The 22823-nt window shown below is 54.3% G+C and overlaps 1 protein-coding gene across 2 annotated transcripts; it reads right to left on the bottom strand.

The window, feature by feature from the left end:
• Nucleotides 1–760: 760 nt before the first annotated feature.
• TRIP10 (thyroid hormone receptor interactor 10) lies at nucleotides 761–22823 on the bottom strand. 2 transcript variants are annotated; one of them, XM_060181593.1, is made up of 15 exons: nucleotides 22691–22823; nucleotides 20843–20958; nucleotides 20672–20725; nucleotides 18115–18262; nucleotides 17941–18003; nucleotides 16161–16265; nucleotides 15909–16037; nucleotides 11542–11688; nucleotides 11195–11380; nucleotides 8626–8748; nucleotides 8407–8516; nucleotides 4449–4581; nucleotides 2212–2360; nucleotides 1972–2093; nucleotides 761–1146 (listed from the first exon to the last, which is right to left on the bottom strand). In XM_060181593.1, exons 1-15 carry the CDS (start codon nucleotides 22712–22714, stop codon nucleotides 998–1000), a joined length of 1758 nt encoding a protein of 585 aa, XP_060037576.1. In that variant the 5' UTR covers nucleotides 22715–22823; the 3' UTR covers nucleotides 761–997. The 2 variants fall into 2 exon arrangements, with proteins under 2 accessions (XP_060037576.1, XP_060037577.1); XM_060181594.1 differs by lacking the exon at nucleotides 8626–8748.

Here is a 22823-nt window from a genome sequence, read left to right as displayed (position 1 = left end):
CTCTCCCCCTCTCTCCATTTCTCTCTGTCCTATCCAACAACGATGACAACAACAATAATAACTACAACAATAAAACAAGGGCAACAAAAGGGAATAAATAAATTAAATATTTAAAAAATGAATTAAAAAACAAGAAAAAAAATAACATAAAAAGTTTAAAAGTAAGTAAAAAGAAAAAATTTAAAGGCAAATTTCGATTCTGAGTGGAAACACACACATTTGCATTGCCTATGTCACTGTCTTAGATTTTTATTATTATCATTATTTTAAAATCAGAGCCCTGCTCAGCTCTGGCTGATGGTGGTGCTGGGGATTGAATCCAGGACCTCAGAGCCTCAGTCAGGAGGGTCTCTTTGCAGAACCATCCTGTTGTCTCCCTAGTCCTTATTTTTCTTATTGATTTGTAATCACTCTTTACATATGTGAGGTCCCCCCGAGTCCTACTGAGCTCTGGCTGATGGTGGTGCTGGGCATTGAACCGGGGAACTCAGAGCCTCAGGCAGGAGAGTCTCTTTGCAGAACCATGATGCTGTCTCTCCCCCACCCCCTAAACTGTGTGAGGAGACACAGTGACACCCCAGCACCTATGAATGAAGCCCACCCCCACATATATGCAGGGTCCTCCCATGCAGAACAGGGGGAATTGGGAAGGTGTGCACCCTACCGGGTGAGCTGTTTCTGGGTCCTTGGAGATCTGTGGAACAGACATGGATTCCTCACACCCCCTACCCCCGTCCCAAAAACTTGGGAATCATTTGATTTCTTGTTGTTTTAATAGATCTTTATATATTATGAAAGGGAACAGCCCGAGGAGAGAGGCAGGAGTCTGGGTTCGAGGTGGCGGGAATATATACATTGGGGGTGGGTGGGGGCGTGTGTGTGTGTGTGGGGGGGCGACGCAGGACAGAGCAGCAGGTCTGAGCTGAAGCCACGGTGGGGGTGGGGGGCAGAGATAAAGTGCACAGATCCTGGGGGGTGGGGGTCCCCCTCCTCAGCTTCAGTTGAGCGTGACGCGGAGGTAGGAGGTAGGTACGTAGCCCTCGCCTCCCTGTTTCCTTCGAACCCGGGTCCAGCCGTCTCCTTTGTCCTCCTCCATGATGTTCAGGTCCTCACCCTCGGCCATGGAGATGGTGCCCTCGCTGGAGCCTGGGGGGACACAGGGACAGGAGGGTGTGACGCAGCCGGGCAGGGCTGCAGCCCAGGTACCACGTGGAGAGCCACCCAGGCACGGGGGAAGCTCAAGCTCTGGGTGCCGGGTGTCTTGTGCCTCCTTGCTTGGTCAAGAGCAAGGAGGGAAATGAACACGTGGCCAAGTGTACCGGGATCTGGGGGGTTTGAGCTCCGCTGAAAGAGAAGGATGGATGGAAGAAAGGAAGGGAGGAAAGAAGGGAGGGAGGGAGGGAGAACAGGGCGAGATACAAGGAGGTAGCAGTGGATAAAACACTAGACTCTCAGGTGCTGGAAGGAGTCTCTCGTCTATTCCCTTTCTTCCTTTCCGTCTCCTCTCTCTCTCTCTTCTGTCCTATCTTCTCTCACCTCTTCCTCTCTGCTCCCGTTCTTTCTGCCCCTCACCCGTTCTTCCCTCCTCCTCCTCTCTCCCTTTCTCTGCCTCTCTCCCCTTCTCTCTCCTCTCCTCTTTTCCGCCTCTCCCTTTCTCTCCTCCTCTTTCCCCATTCCCCGCCTCTCTCTCTCCCTGTCCCTCTTTCCTTCTCTTTCTCCCCCCTCTCCCTCCATCTGTCTCTCCTCTGTCCTCTTTTTTCCTTCTCTGTCTCTCTGCATTTTCTCTCTTCTCCCTTCTCTTCCCCTGTCCTACTTACTCAGCTCTCTCTCTCTCCCTCCTCCTCCTCTCCCGTTTCTGCTTCATTCTCTCCTCTCCCCTTCATGAATCATTAATAAACAAACCCTTAGGAAGCGGACGGGGGCGCCTGGGTCCCCCCCCCTTCCCCACTGTCCCCCCACGTCCAGCCCGACCTTCGAAGTGATAGATGGCCACACAGTGACCGATGGGAGACGCAGGCTCTTCCTCAAAGTCCTCATCGAACTCCGTGTAGATGGGGGTGTCGGGGGCGTCCTCTGATGGGGGCTCCTCAGAGCTGGGTGAAGGACACACACACACACACACACACGGCCGGTGAGGACGGGACTCGGGGGGCTCCCACCTTGAGGTGAGGGGGGCAACCCTCTACCCAGCAGCCCCCCGACCCCGGTCACCTCTCTTTGTTGTCCTGGGACCCGCTGGCGCTGCTTCCACCGCTGCTGTCTGGGGGGGCCGTGGATGGGGGGTCGGGGGGCCGGGGTTGCCGGGCGGGGGCGTCCCCCCGATTGTTCAGAACCCGACTCTCCGCTTCGGCCAGCCAGGCCTGGGGAGACAGAAGAGGGGGAGGGGCTGGGGCCAGAACACATTCTGGGGGGGGGGGAGCCCACTTCTGTTCTGACAAGTCCCTGACACGAGAGAGACTTTTCCCTTCTTCATTTCCAAAATATTTATTTAAGGGGCAGGGTGGTGGTGCACCTGCTTAAGCACACACAGCATCATGAGCAAGGACCCGGGTACGAGCCCCTCGGTGCCCACCTGCAGGGGGGAGACTTCGTGAGTGGTGAAGCAGGGCTGCAGGTGTCTCTGTCTCTCGCCCTGTCTAGCGTCCCCCTCCCCTCTCAATTTATGTCCGTCTCTAACCCATAAAGAAATAAACTTAAAGAATAAGTGACCCCCCCCCCCCCAAGGGGTCAGCCTTGAGCTGAGTGCACCTGTTACCATGTACAAGGACCCGGGTTCGAGGCCCCAGTTTCTACCTGCAGGAGGGAAGCTTCCTGAGCGGTGAAGCAGGGCTGCAGGTGTCTCTCTCCCTCTCTATCTCCCTCTCCCCTCTCAATTTCTCTCTGTCCTGTGAAATTAATTAGTTAATTAAAAATCAAAAACCTGGGTTCAACTAAAAACAAAAAAATGGAAGGGAACAAAAAGGAGAATTGATCATATGAATGGGAAAGAAAAAAAAAAGACCACCTATTTCCAAGACTATGGGAAAACTATAGTGGTTACCTCTGGGGGTGAGGATGGGGACGTCCACAGACCTTTGGTGACAGGAAGTGGTGAAAAAAAAATAAAGTGATTTAAAAAACGGGGGGCAGGCAGTAGCTCAGTGGGTTAAGTGCACATGGCACAAAGCGCAAGGACCGACTTAAAGATCCCGGTTCGAGACCCCGGCTCCCCACCTGCGGGGGAGTCGCTTCACAGGCGGTGAAGCAGGTCTGCAGGTGTCTGTCTTTCTCTCCCCCTCTGTCTTCCCCTGCTCTCTCCATTTCTCTCTGTCCTATCCAACAATGACAACATCAACAAAAACAACAACAATAAAAAACAAGGGCAACAAAAGGGGAGAAATGGCCTCCAGGAGCAGTGGATTCGTGGTGCAGGCACCGAGCCCAGCAATAACCCTGGAGGCAAAAAAAAAAAAAAATTAAAAAAAAAAAAGAAAAGAATTGAAGAAGACAGGGCCTGAGGTAACTGAGCTGTCAATGTCACCAAACTTTTATTTTTTATTGCTCTCTTTAATTTTCTTCATTATTGGGTAGAGACAAAGAGAAATTGAGAGGGAAGGGGGAGGTAGAGAGGGAGAGAGACCCCTGCAGCCCTGCTTCACCACTCACAAAGCTTCCCCCCTGCAGGTGGGGACTGGGGGCTTGAACCTGGGTCCTTGCACAGTGTAACATGTGCGCTCAACCAGGTGTGTCACCTCCTGGCTCCCCTTTCTTTCTCTCCCTTTTTTCTTTCTCTCTCTCTCTCTCTCTCTTTCTTTTTCTCCCTTTCTTCCTTCCTCTTTCTTTCCTTCAGCATTTTTGGTGTGGCTTTCTTGCCTGGCTTGAGAATGAACCAAAAAGTTTTCACCAAGAAACCAAACAAGTTCACCATCCAACTAATAATTGATCGTATCTATTTAGTTTCCTAGAACATTCCAATGGCATATTTTATTTTATTTTATTTTTTTCCTCCAGAGCCCTGCTCAGCTCTGGCTGATGGTGGTGCTGGGGATTGAACCCGGGACCTCAGAGCCTCAGGCAGGAGAGGCTTTTGCAGAACCCTCCTGCTGTCTCCCCAGCCCTTTATCTTTTTTTTTTTTTTAATTAGTGGCTTGGTAACGGATGTTTTTTTTTAAAGTATCTTTTATTTATTTCTTGGATAAAGACAGAAAGTGAGAGGGAAGGTGGAGCTAGAGGGAGAGAGACAGAGAGACCCCTGCAGCCCTGCTTCTCCACTCGAGAAGCTTTCCCCCTGCAGGTGGGGACCGGGGACTTGAACCTGGGGCCTTGCGCACTGGAATATGAGCTCTTAATCAGGTGCACCGCTGCCCGACCCTGACAAACTTTCTCATGAGAAGCAGCTGGGGTAAGCCCGGAGTCCCCCCAATGTCCCCACACACCCCCCAAGGTCCCCCGCAGGCCCCGTGTCTGACCTCATTCTTTTGAACCTCCAGCTTCAAACGCTCGATGTTCTGAAGGGTTTCGGCGATCCGGGGTTCCAGGCTGGCGGGGTCCCCCATCTGGGGTGTCTTTTCATATACATCCTTCATTTTCTTCAAGGCTTCCCTGTGGGCCAGACAGATGGACGGATGGAGACGGATGGGTATGCAAGAAACTGGCATGATTGAGGTCACTGAGGACCCGGGTTCAAGCCCCCATGGCATGGCTGAGGGCTGAGTGACACTCCGTCTTCCCTCCCTCTCCCTCTCATCAAAGTAAAAATATAAGGAGGGCCATGGTGCGCCTGGTTGAGCACACATGTGACAGTGCTCAAGGACCCGGGTTCGAGCCCCTGGTCCCCGCCTGCAGGGGGAAACCTTTGCAAGTGGTGAAGCAGGGCTGCAGGTGTCTCTCTGTCTCTCTCCCTCTCTATCTCCCCCTTTCCCTTTCAATTTCTCTCTGTCTCTAGCCAATCAAAGAGAAACTAGTGGCCACTAACAGCAGCGGCTTTAGACCTGCAGACACCAACGCCCAGTAATAATCTTGGAGGGAATGAAAAAAAAAATCTTGAAGTCACTTAAAAAAGAAGCATGTGGGAGGCGGGTGTAGATAAAGCACTGAGCTCTCAGGCACAAGGTCCTGAGTTCTAGCCCTGGTATTTCATGTGCCAGAGGGAAAATCTATTTTTTTTAAAGTTTTTAAAAAAATATTTATGTATTTATTCCCTTTTGTTGCCCTTGTTTTATTGCCGTAATTATTATTGTTGGTAGTTGTTGCTGTCGTTGTTGTTGGATAGGACAGAGAGAAAGCGACTCCCCTGCAGGTGGGGTGCCGGGGGCTCGAAGCGGGATCCTTATGCCGGTCCTTGTGCTTTGCGCCACTTGCGCTTAACTTGCTACGCTACGGCCGGACTCCCCGGGAAACTCTTTATCTCCTCTCCCAGCACACTGCAAAGGGCTGTGGGGTCTCTCCTCTCTCAGCACCCTGCACAGCACCCAGGGAGCCCATGGAGGGTGGGCAGGGCTGTGGGGTCTCTCCTCTCTCAGCACCCTGCACAGCACCCAGGGAGCCCCATGGAGGGTGGGCAGGGCTGTGGGGTCTCTCTCAGCACCAGGCACAGCACCCAGGGAGCCCCATGGAGGGTGGGCAGGGCTGTGGGGTCTCTCCTCTCTCAGCACCATGCACAGCACCCAGGGAGCCCCATGGAGGGTGGGCAGGGCCGTGGGGTCTCTCCTCTCTCAGCACCCTGCACAGCACCCAGGCAGCCCCATGGAGGGTGGGCAGGGCTGTGGGGTCTCTCCTCTCTCAGCACCCTGCACAGCACCCAGGGAGCCCCATGGAGGGTGGGCAGGGCTGTGGGGTCTCTCCTCTCTCAGCACCATGCACAGCACCCAGGGAGCCCCATGGAGGGTGGGCAGGGCTGTGGGGTGTCTCCTCTCTCAGCACCAGGCACAGCACCCAGGGAGCCCATGGAGGGTGGGCAGGGCTGTGGGGTCTCTCCTCTCTCAGCACCATGGACAGCACCCAGGGAGCCCCATGGAGGGTGGGCAGGGCCGTGGGGTCTCTCCTCTCTCAGCACCCTGCACAGCACCCAGGGAGCCCATGGAGGGTGGGCAGGGCTGTGGGGTCTCTCCTCTCTCAGCACCATGGACAGCACCCAGGGAGCCCATGGAGGGTGGGCAGGGCTGTGGGGTCTCTCCTCTCTCAGCGCCATGGACAGCACCCAGGGAGCCCATGGAGGGTGGGCAGGGCTGTGGGGTCTCTCCTCTCTCAGCACCATGGACAGCACCCAGGGAGCCCATGGAGGGTGGGCAGGACTGTGGGGGTCTCTCCTCTCTCAGCACCATGGACAGCACCCAGGGAGCCCCATGGAGGGTGCGCAGGGCTGTGGGGTCTCTCCTCTCTCAGCACCAGGCACAGCACCCAGGGAGCCCCATGGAGGGTGGGCAGGGCTGTGGGGTCTCTCCTCTCTCAGCACCCTGCACAGCACCCAGGGAGCCCCATGGAGGGTGCGCAGGGCTGTGGGGTCTCTCCTGTCTCAGCACCAGGCACAGCACCCAGGGAGCCCATGGAGGGTGGGCAGGGCTGTGGGGTCTCTCCTCTCTCAGCACCAGGCACAGCACCCAGGGAGCCCATGGAGGGTGGGCAGGGCTGTGGGGTCTCTCCTTTAACTTCCTGTTAAAAATGCCAGAAGTGGGAGTCCGGCGGTAGTGCAGTGGGTAAAGTGCACGTGGTGCAAAGCACAAGGACCGGCATAAGGATCCCGGTTCGAGCCCCCGGCTCCCCACCTGCAGGGGAGTCACTTCACAGGCGGTGAAGCAGGTCTGCAGGTGTCTGTCTTTCTCTCCCCCTCTGTCTTCCCCTCCTCTCTCCATTTCTCTGTCCTATCCAACAACGACGACATCAATAACAATAACAATAACAACTACAACAATAAAACAAGGGCAACAAAGGAAAAATAAATAAAATAAGTTTTTAAGCGAATGTCCTGGGGTTGAACCCGTTAGCTAGCTGCTCCCCCCCCCCCCCCCCCCCAGGGCTGGGCTGGCTTGGGCCCCAGGACCAACATCATTTGTCTTATGCAAGAGGATTTGGCTCCCTGGGAGAGTCTGGATTTTTTTTCTCTCTGAATCTGGCAGGATTATTATTTTTTTATAGCCGATAGTTTGCGTGTGTGTGTGTGTGTGTGTGTATTACAAATTTTTTTTTCTCTCTCTCCCCCTCTTATACCAATGAATATATAAGGAGGAGGAGATGACTGTATGTAGCAAGTCTACAGAGTTTCTGATTGATGGATTATTTATTTATTTTACCCAGAGCCTCTCTGGCTGATGGTGGTGCTGGGGATTGAATCTGGGACCCCAAGAGCTTCAGGAAGGAGAATCATTTGCAGAATCATCCTGCAGTCTCCCCAGCCTCATCAACAAGGTGGAAGGATCCCAGTTGGAGCCCCCGGCTCCCCACCTGCAGGGGAGTCGCTTCCCAGGCGGTGAAGCAGGTCTGCAGGTGTCTGTCTTTCTCTCCCGCTCTCTGTCTTCCCCTCCTCTCTCCATTTCTCTCTGTCCTATCTAACAATGACATCAATAACAACAATAATAATAACCACAACAATAAAACAAGGGCAACAAAGGGGAATGAATATAAAAAAATTAAAGAAAAAAGGACAGAGAAAGAAGTGACACATGGGGGGGCCATGTGAGACCCCCCCCCACCCCGCCCCTCATCCAGGGGTCCCCTTCACCACCTCACCCCTGCTCCTGGGGCCCCTCATCCCTCACCCCTGGTCCCGGGGTTCACTTACTTTTCACCCCTGTCCTGGGTCCCCTCATCCCTCACCCCTGGTCCCGGGGTTCACTCACCCCCTCATCCCTGGTCTGGTGCCCTCACCCCTCACTCCTGCTCCTGGGGTCCTGTCACCCCTCTCCCCTGGTCCCAGGGTTCACTTACTCCTCACCCCTCTTCTGGGTCCACTCCCCTCACTCCTCACTCCTGTTCTGGGTCCAGTCCCCTCACTCTTCACCCCTGTTCTGGGTCCCCTCACTCCTCACCCCTGGTCCTGGGGTCCCCTTACCTCTTTACCCGTGCTCCTGGAGACCCCTCCCCTTCACCTCTGTCCCTCCCCCTCTCCTCTCTGCCCGCCCTCTCCTCTGTCCCCTCCCCCTTCTCAGCTCCTCCTGCCTCCCCTCGCCCCTCCTGCCTCCCCTCTGCTTCTCCCCCTCCCCTCCTCCCCCGCCCCTCCCGCCTCCCGTTTCTCCCCTTCCCCTCCGCCCCTCCCGCCTCCCCTCTGCTTCTCCCCCTCCCCTCTGCTCCTCCCCCACCCCTCCCACCTCCCCTCTGCTTCTCCCCCTCCCCTCCCGCCTCCCCTCTGCTTCTCCCCCTCCCCCCTCTCCCGCCTCCCCTCTGCTCCTCCCCCTCCCCTCCCGCCCCCCCTCCCCGCCCCTCCCGCCTCACCTCTGCTCCTCCTCCTTGCGCAGCTCGCGGCTCTTGTGGTCCAGCTGTTGCCGCAGCCGCTTCCTCTGCTGCTCGGGGGGCAGGTGGCCGAAGTCCTCGCTCACCACCGTCTGCGCCGACAGACCGACAGACCGACAGACCGGGCACCGGACACTCACCCACCGGCCGGCCGACCACCGGCTCCCAGGGGCGGGTCACCCGGGCGCCTCCCCCACTTACCCCTCCGGCTCGGAGGCCGCGGAGAGACAGAGACACAGACAGAGACAGACACACAGACGCCGCGCTGAGGCGGCTCCGCAGAGACTCGGCCGCGGCCATGGGGCGGGGGGACGGGGGGCGCGGCTGGGGAAGGGGGAGACGGGGAGAGAGACAGGGAGGGAGAGAGACAGGGAGGGAGAGAGAGGGAGAGAGACAGGGAGGGAGAGAGACAGGGAGGGAGAGAGAGGGAGAGAGACAGGGAGGGAGAGAGAGGGAGAGAGACAGGGAGGGAGAGAGAGGGAGAGAGACAGGGAGGGAGAGAGAGGGAGAGAGACAGGGAGGGAGAGAGACAGGGAGGGAGAGAGAGGGAGAGAGACAGGGAGGGAGAGAGAGGGAGAGAGACAGGGAGGGAGAGAGAGGGAGAGAGACAGGGAGGGAGAGAGACAGGGAGGGAGAGGGAGAGAGAGAGGGAGAGAGACAGGGAGAGAGAGACGGGGAGAGAGACAGGGAGGGAGAGAGACAGGGAGGGAGAGAGAGGGAGAGAGACAGGGAGGGAGAGGGAGAGAGAGAGGGAGAGAGGGAGAGACAGGGAGAGATGGAGGGAGAGAGAGAGGGAGAGAGAGACAGGGAGGGAGAGAGAGACAGGGAGGGAGAGAGACAGGGAGGGAGAGAGAGGGGGAGAGAGGGAGAGACAGGGAGGGAGAGAGACAGGGAGAGATGGAGGGAGAGACAGGGAGGGAGAGAGAGAGACAGGGAGGGAGAGAGACAGGGAGGGAGAGAGAGGGAGAAAGAGAGGGAGAGACAGGGAGGGAGAGAGACAGGGAGAGATGGAGGGAGAGACAGGGAGGGAGAGAGGGAGAGAGGGAGAGAGGGAGGGAGAGAGAGAGAGAGGGAGGGAGAGACAGGGAGGGAGACAGACAGGGAGGGAGAGAGAGAGGAGGGGGAGAAAGGAAGAGAGAGGGAGAGGGAGGGAGAGAAGGGAGGAGGGGGATAGAGGGAGAAGCAGAGAGGAAGGGAGGGAGAGAGGGAGAGGAGCGGGGATAGAAAGGAAGAGGGGAGAGAGACGGAGACGCAGAGAGAGGTGGGGGAGAGAGGAGCAGCAGAGAGGGAGACAGAAGAGGAGGGGAGAAGGAGAGGGGAGAGAGAAGGAGAGAGAAGGAGAGAGAAGGAGAGAGAAGGAGAGGGAGAGAGATCAGGGGAGAGGGAGGGGCCAGGAAGAGGGAAAAACAAACAAAAACAACAGCAACAGAAAAGACGGACACACGGACACACAGACGGAGGGACACAATTGAGAGAAGGGAGGACACACAGCACAGCAAAGGAGAGAGAATAAGGAAAAAGGTGTGAGAGAATCCTAAGAACAACTACAGACGGGGGACACAGTAAAAAGTGAGAGTCACAGAGCAACAGAGAACCGGGGTGGACAGGCTGGGCGCCACGGCCGGGGCCCCTCTTCAGGCACAGACTCCGAGGTCCCGGGTTCGAGCCCCAGCACCACCACCAGCCAGGGCTCAGCAGAGCTCTGGGGAAGATAATAATAATGATAATAATAATATAGCAGGATGGCTCTGTAAACAGACTCTCCTGCCCGAGGTTCTGAGGTCTCAGGTTCAAGGCCCAGCACCAGCATCAGCCAGGGCTGACGGTGAAGAAAGCAGTAACAATAATTTAAAAAAAAAAAAAAAGCAAAACGGGGCCAGGGGGTGGTGGCGGTGCAGCCGGTTAAGCAGCCCTTTATCACAGTGCGCCAGGACCCTGGGTTCGAGCCCCCGGTCCCCACCTGCAGGGGAAAAGCTTCCCGAGCGGTGAAGCAGGGCTGCGGGCGTCTCTGTCTCTCTCCTTCCCTCTTGATGTCTGGCTGTCTCTAGCCAGTCAACCCACAGAGAGAATTTAAAAAAGAAAGAAAGAAAAAATAAATAAAATAATAAGGGGCTGGATGGGGGGGGGAGAGAGAAGGAGAGAGAGAGGCTCTGTTTCTGTCCAGAGTCCCGGTGCGGCAGGTGAGGCCCCAGGAGGTCAAAGGTCAGGCTGGACGGTGGGGGGGGGGCGGTTCATAGGTGAAGACTGTGGGGTGGGGGGAGGGCTGAGCTTGACACCCAAGGGTGGGGGTGGGGTAGTGTCATCCCGGGAAGAAAAAAAATGGGGTTGTCACAGGTGCGTGACCCAGAGAGGGGGCCCAGGGACGCCGGACACCCCCCACCACCAAAAAAAAAAAAAAAAGGTTTCCCAAAAGAGACAGAATTGGGGGGGAGACTCTAAGGGGACCCTTAAGGGGGGGGGAAGGACTCAGTCCCCCTCCCCCCGGCTGTCACCTAGTCCTGAATCCCACCTGTCAGGACCCCCACCCTTGGTTTTGGGGGGGAAATCCCGCTCCCCCAAATTCTAGACCAGCCACTGTCCCCCACCTCCTCATTTTTTTCCTCATTCCCTCCCCCCCCCTTTTCAACCCCGGGCTTCCGGCCAAGAGGAAAGTTTCTGTCTGAGATGCAGAGTCCAGGCGCCCAGGCTGACTCAGCGGGGGCCCCACCCCAAGATCCTCAGGCCGTGTCCACCCCCCCCACCCACCACCCACCCTGCACCCTTGAACCACCTTGTTCTTCTTCCCAAAGGGCCAGAGTTTGGCCCTGGCGGCCCGGCCTGGGGTCCGACCATCCAAGGGAGCCCCCAGACTGCTATCTGAAGGGACCCGGTTCATGGGTTGGCTGAAGTCTTCGAATTCCAGGTCCCCTGGGCGGGCGAAACCGGATTTGTGCAACTCTACCAGGACCCGGGAATCCTGTGGGTGGGAGGGTGGTGGTATATATGTGTGTGGTGTGTGTGTGGGGTAGTCCCAGCGGACTGCCTGGAGGCAGCAGAGAGGTAATCCCAGAGGACTGCCTGGAGGCAGCGGTTTCCTCCACCCACTGGGGGGTGGGGGGGCAGGGAGGAAGCACCCACATTTTTGGCATCCACGGCTTCTGACGCTGTCTTCATCCCCTCCAAGCACTTGGCAATGATAGGGACCACCTGCAGCTCCGCCTGGGACAGGAGCCCGAATCCTAAGCCCAGCTGGGTGGTCCTGCGTTCATCCATGTCCTGTAGTTTCTGCAGGGGGGTGGGGTGGGGTGAGTGGGGAGAAACAGAAGGCTCAGGGGCGCCCCCTGCAGCAAGGATACACTCCCCCCCACAAGCCCTCTGCCTACAGAGATGTCCAGCCCAGGAGAGATATGCTCAGGGGGGACTGCTCAGAGGAGGACGCACTGGGTAGAATCAGTTTTCCAGAGAAAACCGGGGAAGACAGCAGGAGGGTTTAAAGACCTCTTCAATGAAACGAATGCAATTACAAAGAAGACTAAGGCAAGTATAAACCTATGGGACTACATCAAATTAAAAAGCTTCTTCACGGGGAGTCGGGCTGTAGCGCAGCGGGTTAAGCGCAGGTGGCGCAAAGCGCAAGGACCGGCATAAGGATCCTGGTTCGAACCCCGGCTCCCCACCTGCAGGGGAGTCGCTTCACAGGTGGTGAAGCAGGTCTGCAGGTGTCTATCTTTCTCTCCCCTCTCTGTCTTCCCCTCCTCTCTCCGTTTCTCTCTGTCCTATCCAACAACGACAACAACAACAATAATAACTACAACAATAAAACAAGGGCAACAAAAGGGAATAAATAAATAAATAAATAAATAAAAGCTTCTTCACAGCAAAAGAAACCACTACCCAAACCAAGAGACCCCTCACAGAATGGGAGAAGATCTTTACATGCCATACATCAGACAAGAGTTCAATAACCAACATATATAAAGAGCTTGCCAGACTCAACAACAAGACAACAAATAACCCCATCCAAAAATGGGGGGAGGACTTGGACAGAATATTCACCACAGAAGAGATCCAAAAGGCGGAGAAACACATGAAAAAATGCTCCAAGCCTCTGATTGTCAGAGAAATGCAAATCAAGACAACAATGAGATATCACTTCACTCCTGTGAGAATGTCACACATCAGAAAAGGTAACAGCAGCAAATGCTGGAGAGGGTGTGGGGTCAAAGGAACCCTCCTGCACTGCTGGTGGGAATGTCAATTGGTCCAACCTCTGTGGAGAACAGTCTGGAGAACTCTCAGAAGGCTAGAAATGGACCTACCCTATGACCCTGCAGTTCCTCCCCTGGGGATAGATCCTAAGGAACCCAACACATCCATCCAAAAAGATCTGTGTACACATATGTTCTTGGCAGCACAATTTGTAATAGCCAAAACCTGGAAGCAACCCAGGTGTCCAACAACAGATGAGTGGCTGAGCAAGTTGTGGTCTAGATACACAATGGAATACTACTCAGCTGTAAAAAATGGTGACTTCACCGTTTTCAGCTGATCTTGGATGGACCTTGAAAAAATCATGTTGAGTGAAATAAGTCAGAAACAGAAGGATGAATATGGGATGATCTCACTCTCAGGCCGAAGTTGAAAAACAAGACCAGAAAAGAAAACACAAGTCGAACCTGAAATGGAATTGGCGTATTGCACCAAAGTAAAAGACTCTGGGGTGGGTGGGTGGGGAGAATACAGGTCCATGAAGGATGATAAATGACATAGTGAGGGTCGTATTGTTAAATGGGAAACTGGGGCATGTTATGCATGTACAAACTATTGTATTCACTGTTGAATGTAAAACATGAATTCCCCAATAAAGAAATTTAAAAAAAGGAAAGAAAACTGGGCAAGACAGCAGGAGGGCTCTGCAAAATGACTCTCCTGCCTGAGGCTCTGAGGTCCCAGGTTCAAGCCCCAGCACCCCCATCAGCCAGAGCTCAGCAGGGCTCTGGTCTTTTTCCTTCCTTCCTTTCTTCTATCTATCTATCTAATCATCTATCTCTCTCATTACTAAGAAAAAGACTCTCCTGCCTAAGGCTCTGAGGACCCAGGTTCAGTCCCCAGCACCACCGTCAGCCAGAGCTCAGCAGGGCTCTGTTCTCTCTCTCTCTCCCTCTCCCTCTCCCTCATTAAGATCCATAAAGAAATACATCATAGATATCAAACGCAGCACTGATTCAGACAGCCCCCAAGGTTAGGGCAGAGTGGAGGGGCCGTGGGAGCTGGAACTGAGAGGAATAAACAGAAATTGTTGGAGGAAGAGGAGGAGGGAATCCCCAGTAGAGAGAAGAGTTTCTCTATGTGTTTCGAGTTCCTTTTTTTTTGTTTTGCTTTTTTAAAACCTGAGTCCTGCTCAGCTCTGGCTGACGGTGGTGCTGAGGATTGAACCTGGGACCTCAGAGCCTCAGACAGGAGAGTCTGTTTGCAGAACCATCCTGCTGTCTCCTCGGCCCTGGGTTTTTTCTTATTGATTTGTAATCACTCTTTACATATGTGGGTTTTGCCCCCAGAGTCCTGCTGAGCTCTGGCTGATGGTGGGTGGTGCTGGGCATTGAACCGGGGAACTCAGAGCCTCAGGCAGGAGAGTCTGTTTGCAGAACCCTCCTGCTATCTGCCCCTCACCCCCCACAAAACATTTAAATAAATTCTAGATTTCGAACTTGCTCATGTCCTTAAGTTCCTCTTTGATTGTATCCAACTGGCCTTTAATTCTTATCACTTGGTTTCCTTTTTTCTATTTTCTCTCTCTCTTTTTCTTAGCCCTGCTCAGCTCTGGCTGATGGTAGTGCTGGGGCTTTGAACCTGGGACCTCAGAGCCTCAAGCAGGAGAGTCTGTTTGCAGAACCACCCTGTTGTCTCCTTGGCCCTGATTTTTTTTCTTGTTGATTTGTAATCACTCTTTACATATGTGGGATTTCCCCCCTCACCCCAGAGCCCTGCTGAGCTTTGGCTGATGGTGGTGCTGGGGCTTGAACCTGGGAACCTCAGAGCCTCAGGCAGGAGAGTCTCTTTGCAGAACCACTGTGCTCCCCAGCCGTCTGACTTCCTTTCAGTCTGAGAACTGGGGCTTCCACAGAGAGACAAGAGCTGGTGATACTCTCCAAAAGAGACAGAGAGCAGCTTGGGAGATGATGGCTCAGTGGATAAAACCTTAAGACTCGCAGCTGGAGTGAGGCCCTGAGTTGAATCCCTGGGTTCAAGTCCCCGGTCCTCACCTGCAGGGGGGGAAAGCTTTGCAAGCAGTGAAGCAGGGCTGCAGATGTCTCTCTGTCTCTCTCTCCCTGTCTCCCCCACCTCTCTCAAGTTCTGTCTCTGTCCAATACAATAGAAAGAAAATAAATATATAAATAAACAAGTAAATATACAGGGGATATGAATTGCCCTGCCAACCAACACCCATGTCCAGCGGAGAAGCAATTACAGAAGCCCGACCTCCCACCTCCTGCTCCCCATAAAGAATTTTGATCCAGACTCCCCGAGGGATAAAGAATAGGGGAGCTTCCAATGGAGGGGATGGGATACGGAACTCTGGTGGTGGGAATTGTGTGGAATTGCACCCGTTATCTTACAATCTTGTTCATCATCATTATTATTTTTTAAATATTTATCTATCGCCTTTTGTTGCCCTTGTTTTTTTATTGTTGTAATTATTATTGTTGTTGTTATTGATGTCATTGACGTTGGATAGGACAGAGAGAAATGGAGAGAGGAGGGGAAGACAGAAAGGGGGAGACAGGAGGGGGAGAGAAAGATAGACGCCTGCAGACCTGCTTCACCGCCTGTGAAGCGACTCCCCTGCAGGTGGGGACCCAGGGGCTCGAACTGGGATCCTTCTGCCGATCCTTGTGCTTTGCACCACGTGCGCTTACCCCGCTGCGCTGCCACCCGGCTTCCTTGTTCATCATTATTAAACCATTAAAAGAAAAATTACTAATAAAGAGAGAGAGAAAAGAATTTTGGGCCATATTCCCAGAGGGGGAGAAAAATTAAGGGAAGATGACCAAAGGCTCATGAACCCCAATTCCATCAGGACCCAGAGAGACACCCGGGAAGTAGTAACAGGTGTAGATGTGACTTAGAAAGGAAGAGAAGGCAGGACCAAGGGAAAAAAAAAGGGGCAAATAGATATCCATCTAGAGAGTGACAGAAATAATAGTCAACCCATCTCTGTGACTTTGGGAGAACCCCTGCAGTTTCCACCGGAGGGAATGGGGACACAGGACTCTGGCGGTGGGAACGGGGTGGAGTTAGACCCCTGTTTTGTCCATCATTTTGACAATCAATAGGAAATTACTAATAAATAAGTCAATAGTTCAGGGGAAAATGAGAGACACTCGGGACACTGCACTGTGTCCAGCCTTTTAGTTGCGGGACTGGGCATGGCCGCTGGGGTTCGGAGGGATGGATAGGAGTGCGTGGGCTCTGGCCAGCTGGGCAGTGGGGAACGGGACACTCACATCAAATATCTGGGGCATCTGGGAGAAGTAAAAGTGGGCCTGGTCCCGGTTGAAACTCTGTAACTGGGAGGCGTACTCATTTTTGCTCTCCTCCGCCATGTGACTCCGGAAGTGGGCTTGCTGCTTGGCCTGGGAGAGGAACACGGAGGGTTTATTTTTACTTATTTCTTTAAATTTGTATATATATATTTTTTGTGGTGGGGAGGAGGGCTGGCCTTGGACCCCCCCCCCCACGTCCTGGAAGGGCCCCACCTTCTCCACGTCGGCCTTGGTGGTGTTTATGTCCTGGTCCAATCTCTCCGCCGTCTGGGCCGCCTTCTCTGCTTCCCGGCAGTCACGCTCAAATTTGCGTTTGCTCTTGAGAACCGAGGGGGACACAGTCGGGGGGAGGGGGGAGGTCAGGGAGGGGGTCTCCGAGGGACCCAGCTGGGGAAGAAGCCCCCCCCCCCAAAAGCCCAGCCCATAGGGTGGGGGGAGGAACAAGGGCCTGCTGGGAACATTCCCTCCCGAGGGTTTGGGGCACCACAGCTGGGGTTTTGACAACTGCATAGGAGTTTGCTTTTTTTTAACTTTCCCTTTTATAAAAACATTTATTTATTTATTGGATACAGATAGAGAGAAATTGACAGAGGAGGGAGAGAGAGAGAGAGAGAGAGAAAGACACTTGCAGGGGGTCGGGCTGTGGCACAGCGGGTTAGGCGCAGGTGGCACAAAACCAAGGACCAGCATAAGGATCCCGGTTCGAGCCCCCGGCTCCCCACCTGCAGGGGAGTCGCTTCACAGGCAGTGAAGCAGGTCTGCAGGTGTCTATCTTTCTCTCCCCCCTCTGTCTTCCCCTCCCTCTCTCCATTTCTCTCTGTCCTGTCCAACAACGACAACATCAACAACAATAATAACCACAACATGGCTACAACAAGGCCAACAAAAGGGGGAAAAATGGCCTCCAGGAGCAGTGGATTCATGGTGCAGGCACTGAGCCCCAGTGATAACCCTGGAGGCAGAAAAAAAAAGAAATACACTTGCAGCCCTGCTCCAGCACTCTGAAGTTTCTCCCCTGAAGGTGGTGAGGACCTGCAGCTCGAACCCGGGTCCCTGTGCACTGTAATGTGAGCACTTAGCTAGGAATGCCATAGCCTGCCCCCCCCTCCCTTTTTCTTTTGCCATCAGGGTTATCGCCGGGGGTAGGTACCAGCATGACAACCCCACCTTTATTGGAAGAATTTCTTTTTTATATATTTACTTATTTTCCCTTTTGTTGCCCTTGTTGTTTTTCATTGTTGCTGTAGTTATTATTGTTGTTGATGTCTTTGTTGTTGGACAGGACAGAGAGAAATGGAGAGAGGAGGGGAAGACAGAGAGGGGGAGAGAAAGACAGACACCTACAGACCTGCTTCACCGCCTGTGAAGCGACTCCCCTGCAGGTGAGGAGCCGGGGGCTCAAAACGGGATCCTTATGCCGGTCCTTGCGCTTTGCACCACGTGTGCTTAACCTGCTGCGCTACCGCCCGACTCCTGGCATTTTTTTCAATTAAAATAAAAAGATTATTCTCTTTATTTATTTATGTATTGGATAGAGACAGCCAGAAATCAAGAGGGAAGGGGAAGATAGAGGGAGAAAGAGACAGAGAGACACCTGCAGCCCTGCTTCACCGCTCGCGAAGCTTTCCCCCCTGGTAGGTGAGGACGAGGGGGCTTGAACTGAGTTCCTCTTAAGCAGCAACGTGTGCGCTCAACTAAGTGCACCACTATCTGGCCACTGACCTTTTTTTTCTTTTCCTTTTCTTGATTCCCAACACCCACCCTTGCCCCGCCACCGAAGTTAGAAACAGAGACAAAAGAAAGAGATAGCTAGAGAGAAAGACCCCCGCTCCTGAGCTTTGTCTCATGCAGAGAGGCCCGAGTTCAAACCTAGGACGATCATTCCGCCGCCCATCCAACTCCCACCCCACCCGCCACCCCCCGCAAGTTTTCGACGGAGAGACGGGGCACCGTGGCTGGGGTTCTGAAGCATGGAGAGGAGTTGGCCACTCACGTTTTCCAGCTGTTTGAAGCCATTCTCCAGCTGCTGCTGAGCCCGCCGGCCTTCCTGGAAGTGCTGTGGAAAGCAGAGCGTGAAGGCTCCGTCTTCAGGGAGACTCTGGTGGGGGGGGGGTCCCCTCCCTCTCTCCCTCCCTCTCTCCCTCCCCACCCTGGGTCCGTCACTCACCATCTTTCTCTCTTGCTTCATCTCCTGGGAGTACTTAGCCAACTCCAGGCACACTCGGACACCCAGGTTCTCAGCCACCAGCTCCCGCTGGCCGGCGAAGTCATTGACTTCTTGCAGTATCTTCACGAACGACTGTTGTTGGCTGAACCTGTGTGTGAGGGGAGCGAGGTGGGGGGGAGAGAGGTCAGAGGCCCCGGCGAGCCCCTCCAAGTCCTCCCCGTCCCCCCACAGACATCCATCAATTCCTCTGATGGCTTTATGATTTGAGAGCGACAGAGAAATTGAGAGAGAGAGAGAGGGAGAGAGACAGAGAGACACCTGCAGCCCTGCTCCACCACTCGGGAAGCTTTCCCCCTGCAGATGGGGACCAGGGGGTTTGAACCTGGGTCCTTGCACAAAGTAACAGGTGCGCTCAACCAGGCGTGTCACTGCCTGGTTCCTTCTAACATATTCTGTACTGTTCAACCTTGTTCTATTCCATTCTACCATATCCTATCCTGTTCTGTTCTATTCTATTCCATTCTGATTCTATCCTATCCTATCCTATTCCATCCAGAGTCTATTCTATTCTGTTCCATCCCGATTCTATTTTATTCTATTCCATCCAGAATCTATTCTATTCTGTTCCATCCAGATTCTATTCTATTCTGTTCCACCGATTTAAAAAAAATTATGTTTATTTATTCCCTTTTGTTGTCTTATTGTTGTAATTATTATTGATGTCGTCGTTGTTGGATAGGGCAGAGAGAGAGAAATGGAGAGAGGAGGGGAAGACAGAGAGGGAGGGGAGAGAAAGACAGACACCTGCAGACCTGCTTCACCGCCTGGGAAGCGACTCCCCTGCAGGTGGGGAGCCGGGGGCTTGAATTGGGATCCTTACGCCGGCCCTTGCGCTTTGCGCCATGTGCGTTTAAGCCGCTGAGCTACCGCCCGACTCCCCCCATCCTGATTTTATTCTACTCTGTTCCATCCTGATTCTGTTCTGTTCTATTCCATTCCATCCTGATTCGATTCGATTCTAATTCTATTCTATACTTTATTCTATCTTGATTCTATTTTGTTCCGTCCTGACTCTATTCTATTCTGTTCCATCCTGATTCTACTCTATTCCATCTTATTCTGTCCTTATTCCATTCTACTCTATTCTAGTTCTATCCTATCCCATCCTACCAACGTGTACACCATTTGTCCCATATTATAACATTCTATTCTGCTCCATCCACCCTTTAAGATTTATTTATTTATGAGAAAGACAGCCCCCTTCTGGCAACTGACTCCCAGGAAGCTCCCCGTCACTTGGTCCTATCTCTCATTAACTAAATATATCCATCTTCAAAGAGCAAAGAATATTCACACCAAGTGGACTGAAAACCTTTTTCTGTGCGCAAGGTCGCTGGTTCGAGCCCCCAGTCCCCACCTGCAGGGGGAGACTACACAAAGGGTGAAGCAGGGCTGCAGGTGTCTCTCTTTAAAAAATATTTATTCCTCTTTGTTGCCCTTGTTTTATTGTAGTTATTATTGTTGTTGTTATTGATGTCATTGTTGATGGATAGGACAGAGAGAAATGGAGAGAGGAGGGGAAGACAGAGAGGGGGAGAGAAAGACAGACACCTGCAGACCTGCTTCACCGCCTGGGAAGCGACTCCCCTGCAGGTGGGGAGCCGGAGGCTCGAACCGGGATCCTTCTGCCGTCCTTGCGCTTTGTGCCACGTGCGCTTAACCCGCTGCGCCACCGCCCGACGTCCTTCTGTCTCTCTCTATCCCCTCCTCCTTTCTCCATTTCTCTGTCTCTACCCAAGAATACCTAAATCACAATTTAAATAACTAAAAATATATATATAAAGGGGAGTCAGGCTGTAGCGCAGCGGGTTAAGCGCAGGTGGCGCAAAACAAAGGACCGGCATAAGGATCCCGGTTCGAGCCCCCGGCTCCCCACCTGCAGGGGAGTCGCTTCCCAGGCGGTGAAGCAGGTCTGCAGGTGTCTGTCTTTCTCTCCTCCTCTCTGTCTTCCCCTCCTCTCTCCGTTTCTCTCTGTCCTATCCAACAATGACGACAATAATAACTACAACAATAAAACAACAAGGGCAACAAAAGGGAATAAATAAATAAAATAAAAAAAATATATATATAAAGATGATAAGAAGAATAAAGAGAGAAAGACCCCAAATCCCTTCACCTTTTTTTTTCTTTCCCCTTTTTTTTTTTCTTTTTGCAGCTGAGCTGGGCTCAGGTCCAGACCCACCCTTCCTCCCAGGTGGTTCCCGGTTCACTCCCAGTTTCCTTCCAGGTGAGGAGAATGCCGACACACAAGGCCAACCTGTGGGTTATAGCCAGAGGCTTCAGGAGAAAAATCAGGATTTGGGATGGCGGTGGGGGTGGGGGAAGGAAGGTTCAGCCCAGATAATCTGAGCTGTGTGTGTGTGTGTGTGTTTAAATACCTGTGCTCTTAGTTTCAACTAGAGGAGAAGGAGAGAGAGGTAGAAAGAGGCGGGGGAGAGGAGAAGGACCTGGACGCCCCCATAGCAATCCCCCCCCCAATTATTAATTTAATTCTTACTTGGATTCTGTGTCTTTGCATGGTCTCTTGGGGAGATATTTCTTGACCAGGCCCCTATAAAGAAATGGGAAGGGGAAAGGGAAGGGGGGAAGTTGGATGTCATAGGTTTGAAGCTCCCTCTTTAACTGCAACCCCTTTTTGGGATTGTTGGGGAGGGAAGCGGAATCTCACCGCAGCTGTTTGGCATAAGCGAGTTCCACCTCGGTTCTTTCTTTCACAAACTTGACATATCTGTCTAGCAGGTCGAGTCCCCATTGCGTGTGTCTCTCTAGAACCTCGAACTGATCCTGGTTGGGGTACAGAATGAGAGGACTGGGTGTCAGGGAGTGAAGGGTGAGGGGTGAGGGGGACCCCCTCCCATCAAAAGGACTGAGCCCTGCAGGCAGCCCAGGGAGGCACCGAGCTCCGGGAGGGAGCAGTGTTTTCCCCGCCCTGCCTGGCAGGGGTGAGTGTGTTTGGGGGGGGGAGGCAGGAAGCCGCGGGAACCCCCCCGCCCCTCCTTTCCCAGGAAGGGCCAGACAGCCTGGGCTGGGCGGGGTCACTCTAGGAAAAAAAAAAAAAAGGAGGTGGAGGGAAGGGAGGGGAGAGACTGAGACAGACAGGGGTGTGAGGAAGCTGGTGACGGGGGTGGGGGGTCCCCACTTTGGCCAGCCCCAGCCATTCCTCCCCTTGCACCCCCAGGCCGGGGCTCCCCTGACTCCCCCCGCTTCACATACACACACCCCCAGATTCCGGAAAATCCGGCAGGCCTGGCGTGAGTCAGGGACCGAGGAGCAGGGTTGCTTTTTAATTAATTTTATTTGGCTTTTTTCTTTTTCTTTCTTTCTTTTTCTTTCTTTTTTTTTTTTTTGCGGGGTGGGGGGGCCCTAATAGCTGGAGGCGTGAAGTTGGTGTGAGGATGGGGGGTGGGTGGGTGTTCCAGCACTATCGTTCAGGGGGGGGAATCCATATGCTGCTTCTAGTTGTCCCCCCTTCTTCCTCCCCCCCCAAGGAGAAGTTCCTTCCCTTGTAGCTGCGTAAAGAGATTCCAAAGTTGGGGAAAACGGGAGGGAGGTGGTGGTGGTGGTGGTGGTGGTGGTGATGGAGGTCTGAGGACCTCAAGCCCCCCCCCATCCCCAGGGAATCTTCCCCTCTCCCCATAGAAAGTGCAAAAGGTTAAGAGGTCCAGCCTGGGCCAGGTGGGGAATTTCTTTTTTTCTTTTTTGGGGGGTGGTTTTCCAAAACTGAGGTTGGGGGGCAGTCCTTCCCAGAGCCCTGGGGGGGGGGGTGTCTGTAGTGGGGGGAAGGGGGAAAGGGCCAGAAGTCAAACTTGAGAAGGGGGTCGCCCCCCTCCACTTTGGCCTCTGGAGTGTCCCTGTCCCCCCACCCCCACCCAGGCGGGGGCCAAACCAGAGTTAATGTGGGGAGGGGGCTTCCCAGAGGCTGGGGCTGCCTGTAGGGGCCTGAGAAGCCCCCCACCCACCCACACTTTGGCCTCTGGAGTGTCCCTGTCTCCCCCCACCCCCAGAGGGAGGAGGTGGCCGGGCAGGGCCGGGCAGAGCAGGGCAGGGCAGGGCAGGGCAGGGCGGGGAGGGCTCGGGTCCCACGTGAGGCTGGAAGTGCCCCACCACCCCCTGCACCCCCCGCACCCGGAGTGGACAGGCGGGCGGCGGGCAGGGACCCAGGGGCCGTAAGATAAACCGCCCGGCTCAAAATAGGTGACCTCTCCCGGTCTCCCCGGCCACGGCCCAGGGCTGCACGTCTGGGGACTGGGAAAAGGAGAGAGGGCGGGCGGTTTGCTGGCTCAGTTTCCCTCCGCTGTCACCTCCAAAGCACCCTTCCACCCACCCCCCTTCATTTCCCTCCGGGGCTTCCAGACAGCGGGGTACCCCCAAATTGCAATGGGCAAACCCTCCCCCCCTACACCCACCCACCCACCAGGGACGAGTCCAGTGGGTGGAAGGGGGGAGGCGAGGAGACCCTAGACGGGGCTGCACCCCAGGAAAGAGGAAGATGGGGTTCAGCCGCGGGGGGACTCACCCACAGCTCGGTGCCCCAATCCATGCTGTTGCGCCCCCCCCACCCCCCCGCCGCACCCAGTCCCCGCCGCGCGCCCTAGGGACTTACAACCCAGGGCGGTGCGCCCGGCCCCGCCCACCACGGGCGGACCCCG

This window comes from Erinaceus europaeus, chromosome 23 (assembly GCF_950295315.1).
Source record: "Erinaceus europaeus chromosome 23, mEriEur2.1, whole genome shotgun sequence".
NCBI lineage: Eukaryota > Metazoa > Chordata > Mammalia > Eulipotyphla > Erinaceidae > Erinaceus > Erinaceus europaeus.
Note: the sequence above shows the minus strand (reverse complement) of the source record. Positions and strands in the feature narration are given on the sequence as shown.

Bases quoted from the DNA above. Each gene is read 5' to 3' on its own strand.
- TRIP10 (XM_060181593.1), bottom strand. From the start codon at position 22,714: ATGGATTGGGGCACCGAGCTGTGG. The intron at 20,726-20,842 runs GTGAGATTCCGC...ATTTCTTTATAG, and splicing joins GCTTATGCCAAACAGCTGCG to GGGCCTGGTCAAGAAATATC. The intron at 18,263-20,671 runs GTAAGAATTAAA...CCTCACACACAG, and splicing joins TGCAAAGACACAGAATCCAA to GTTCAGCCAACAACAGTCGT.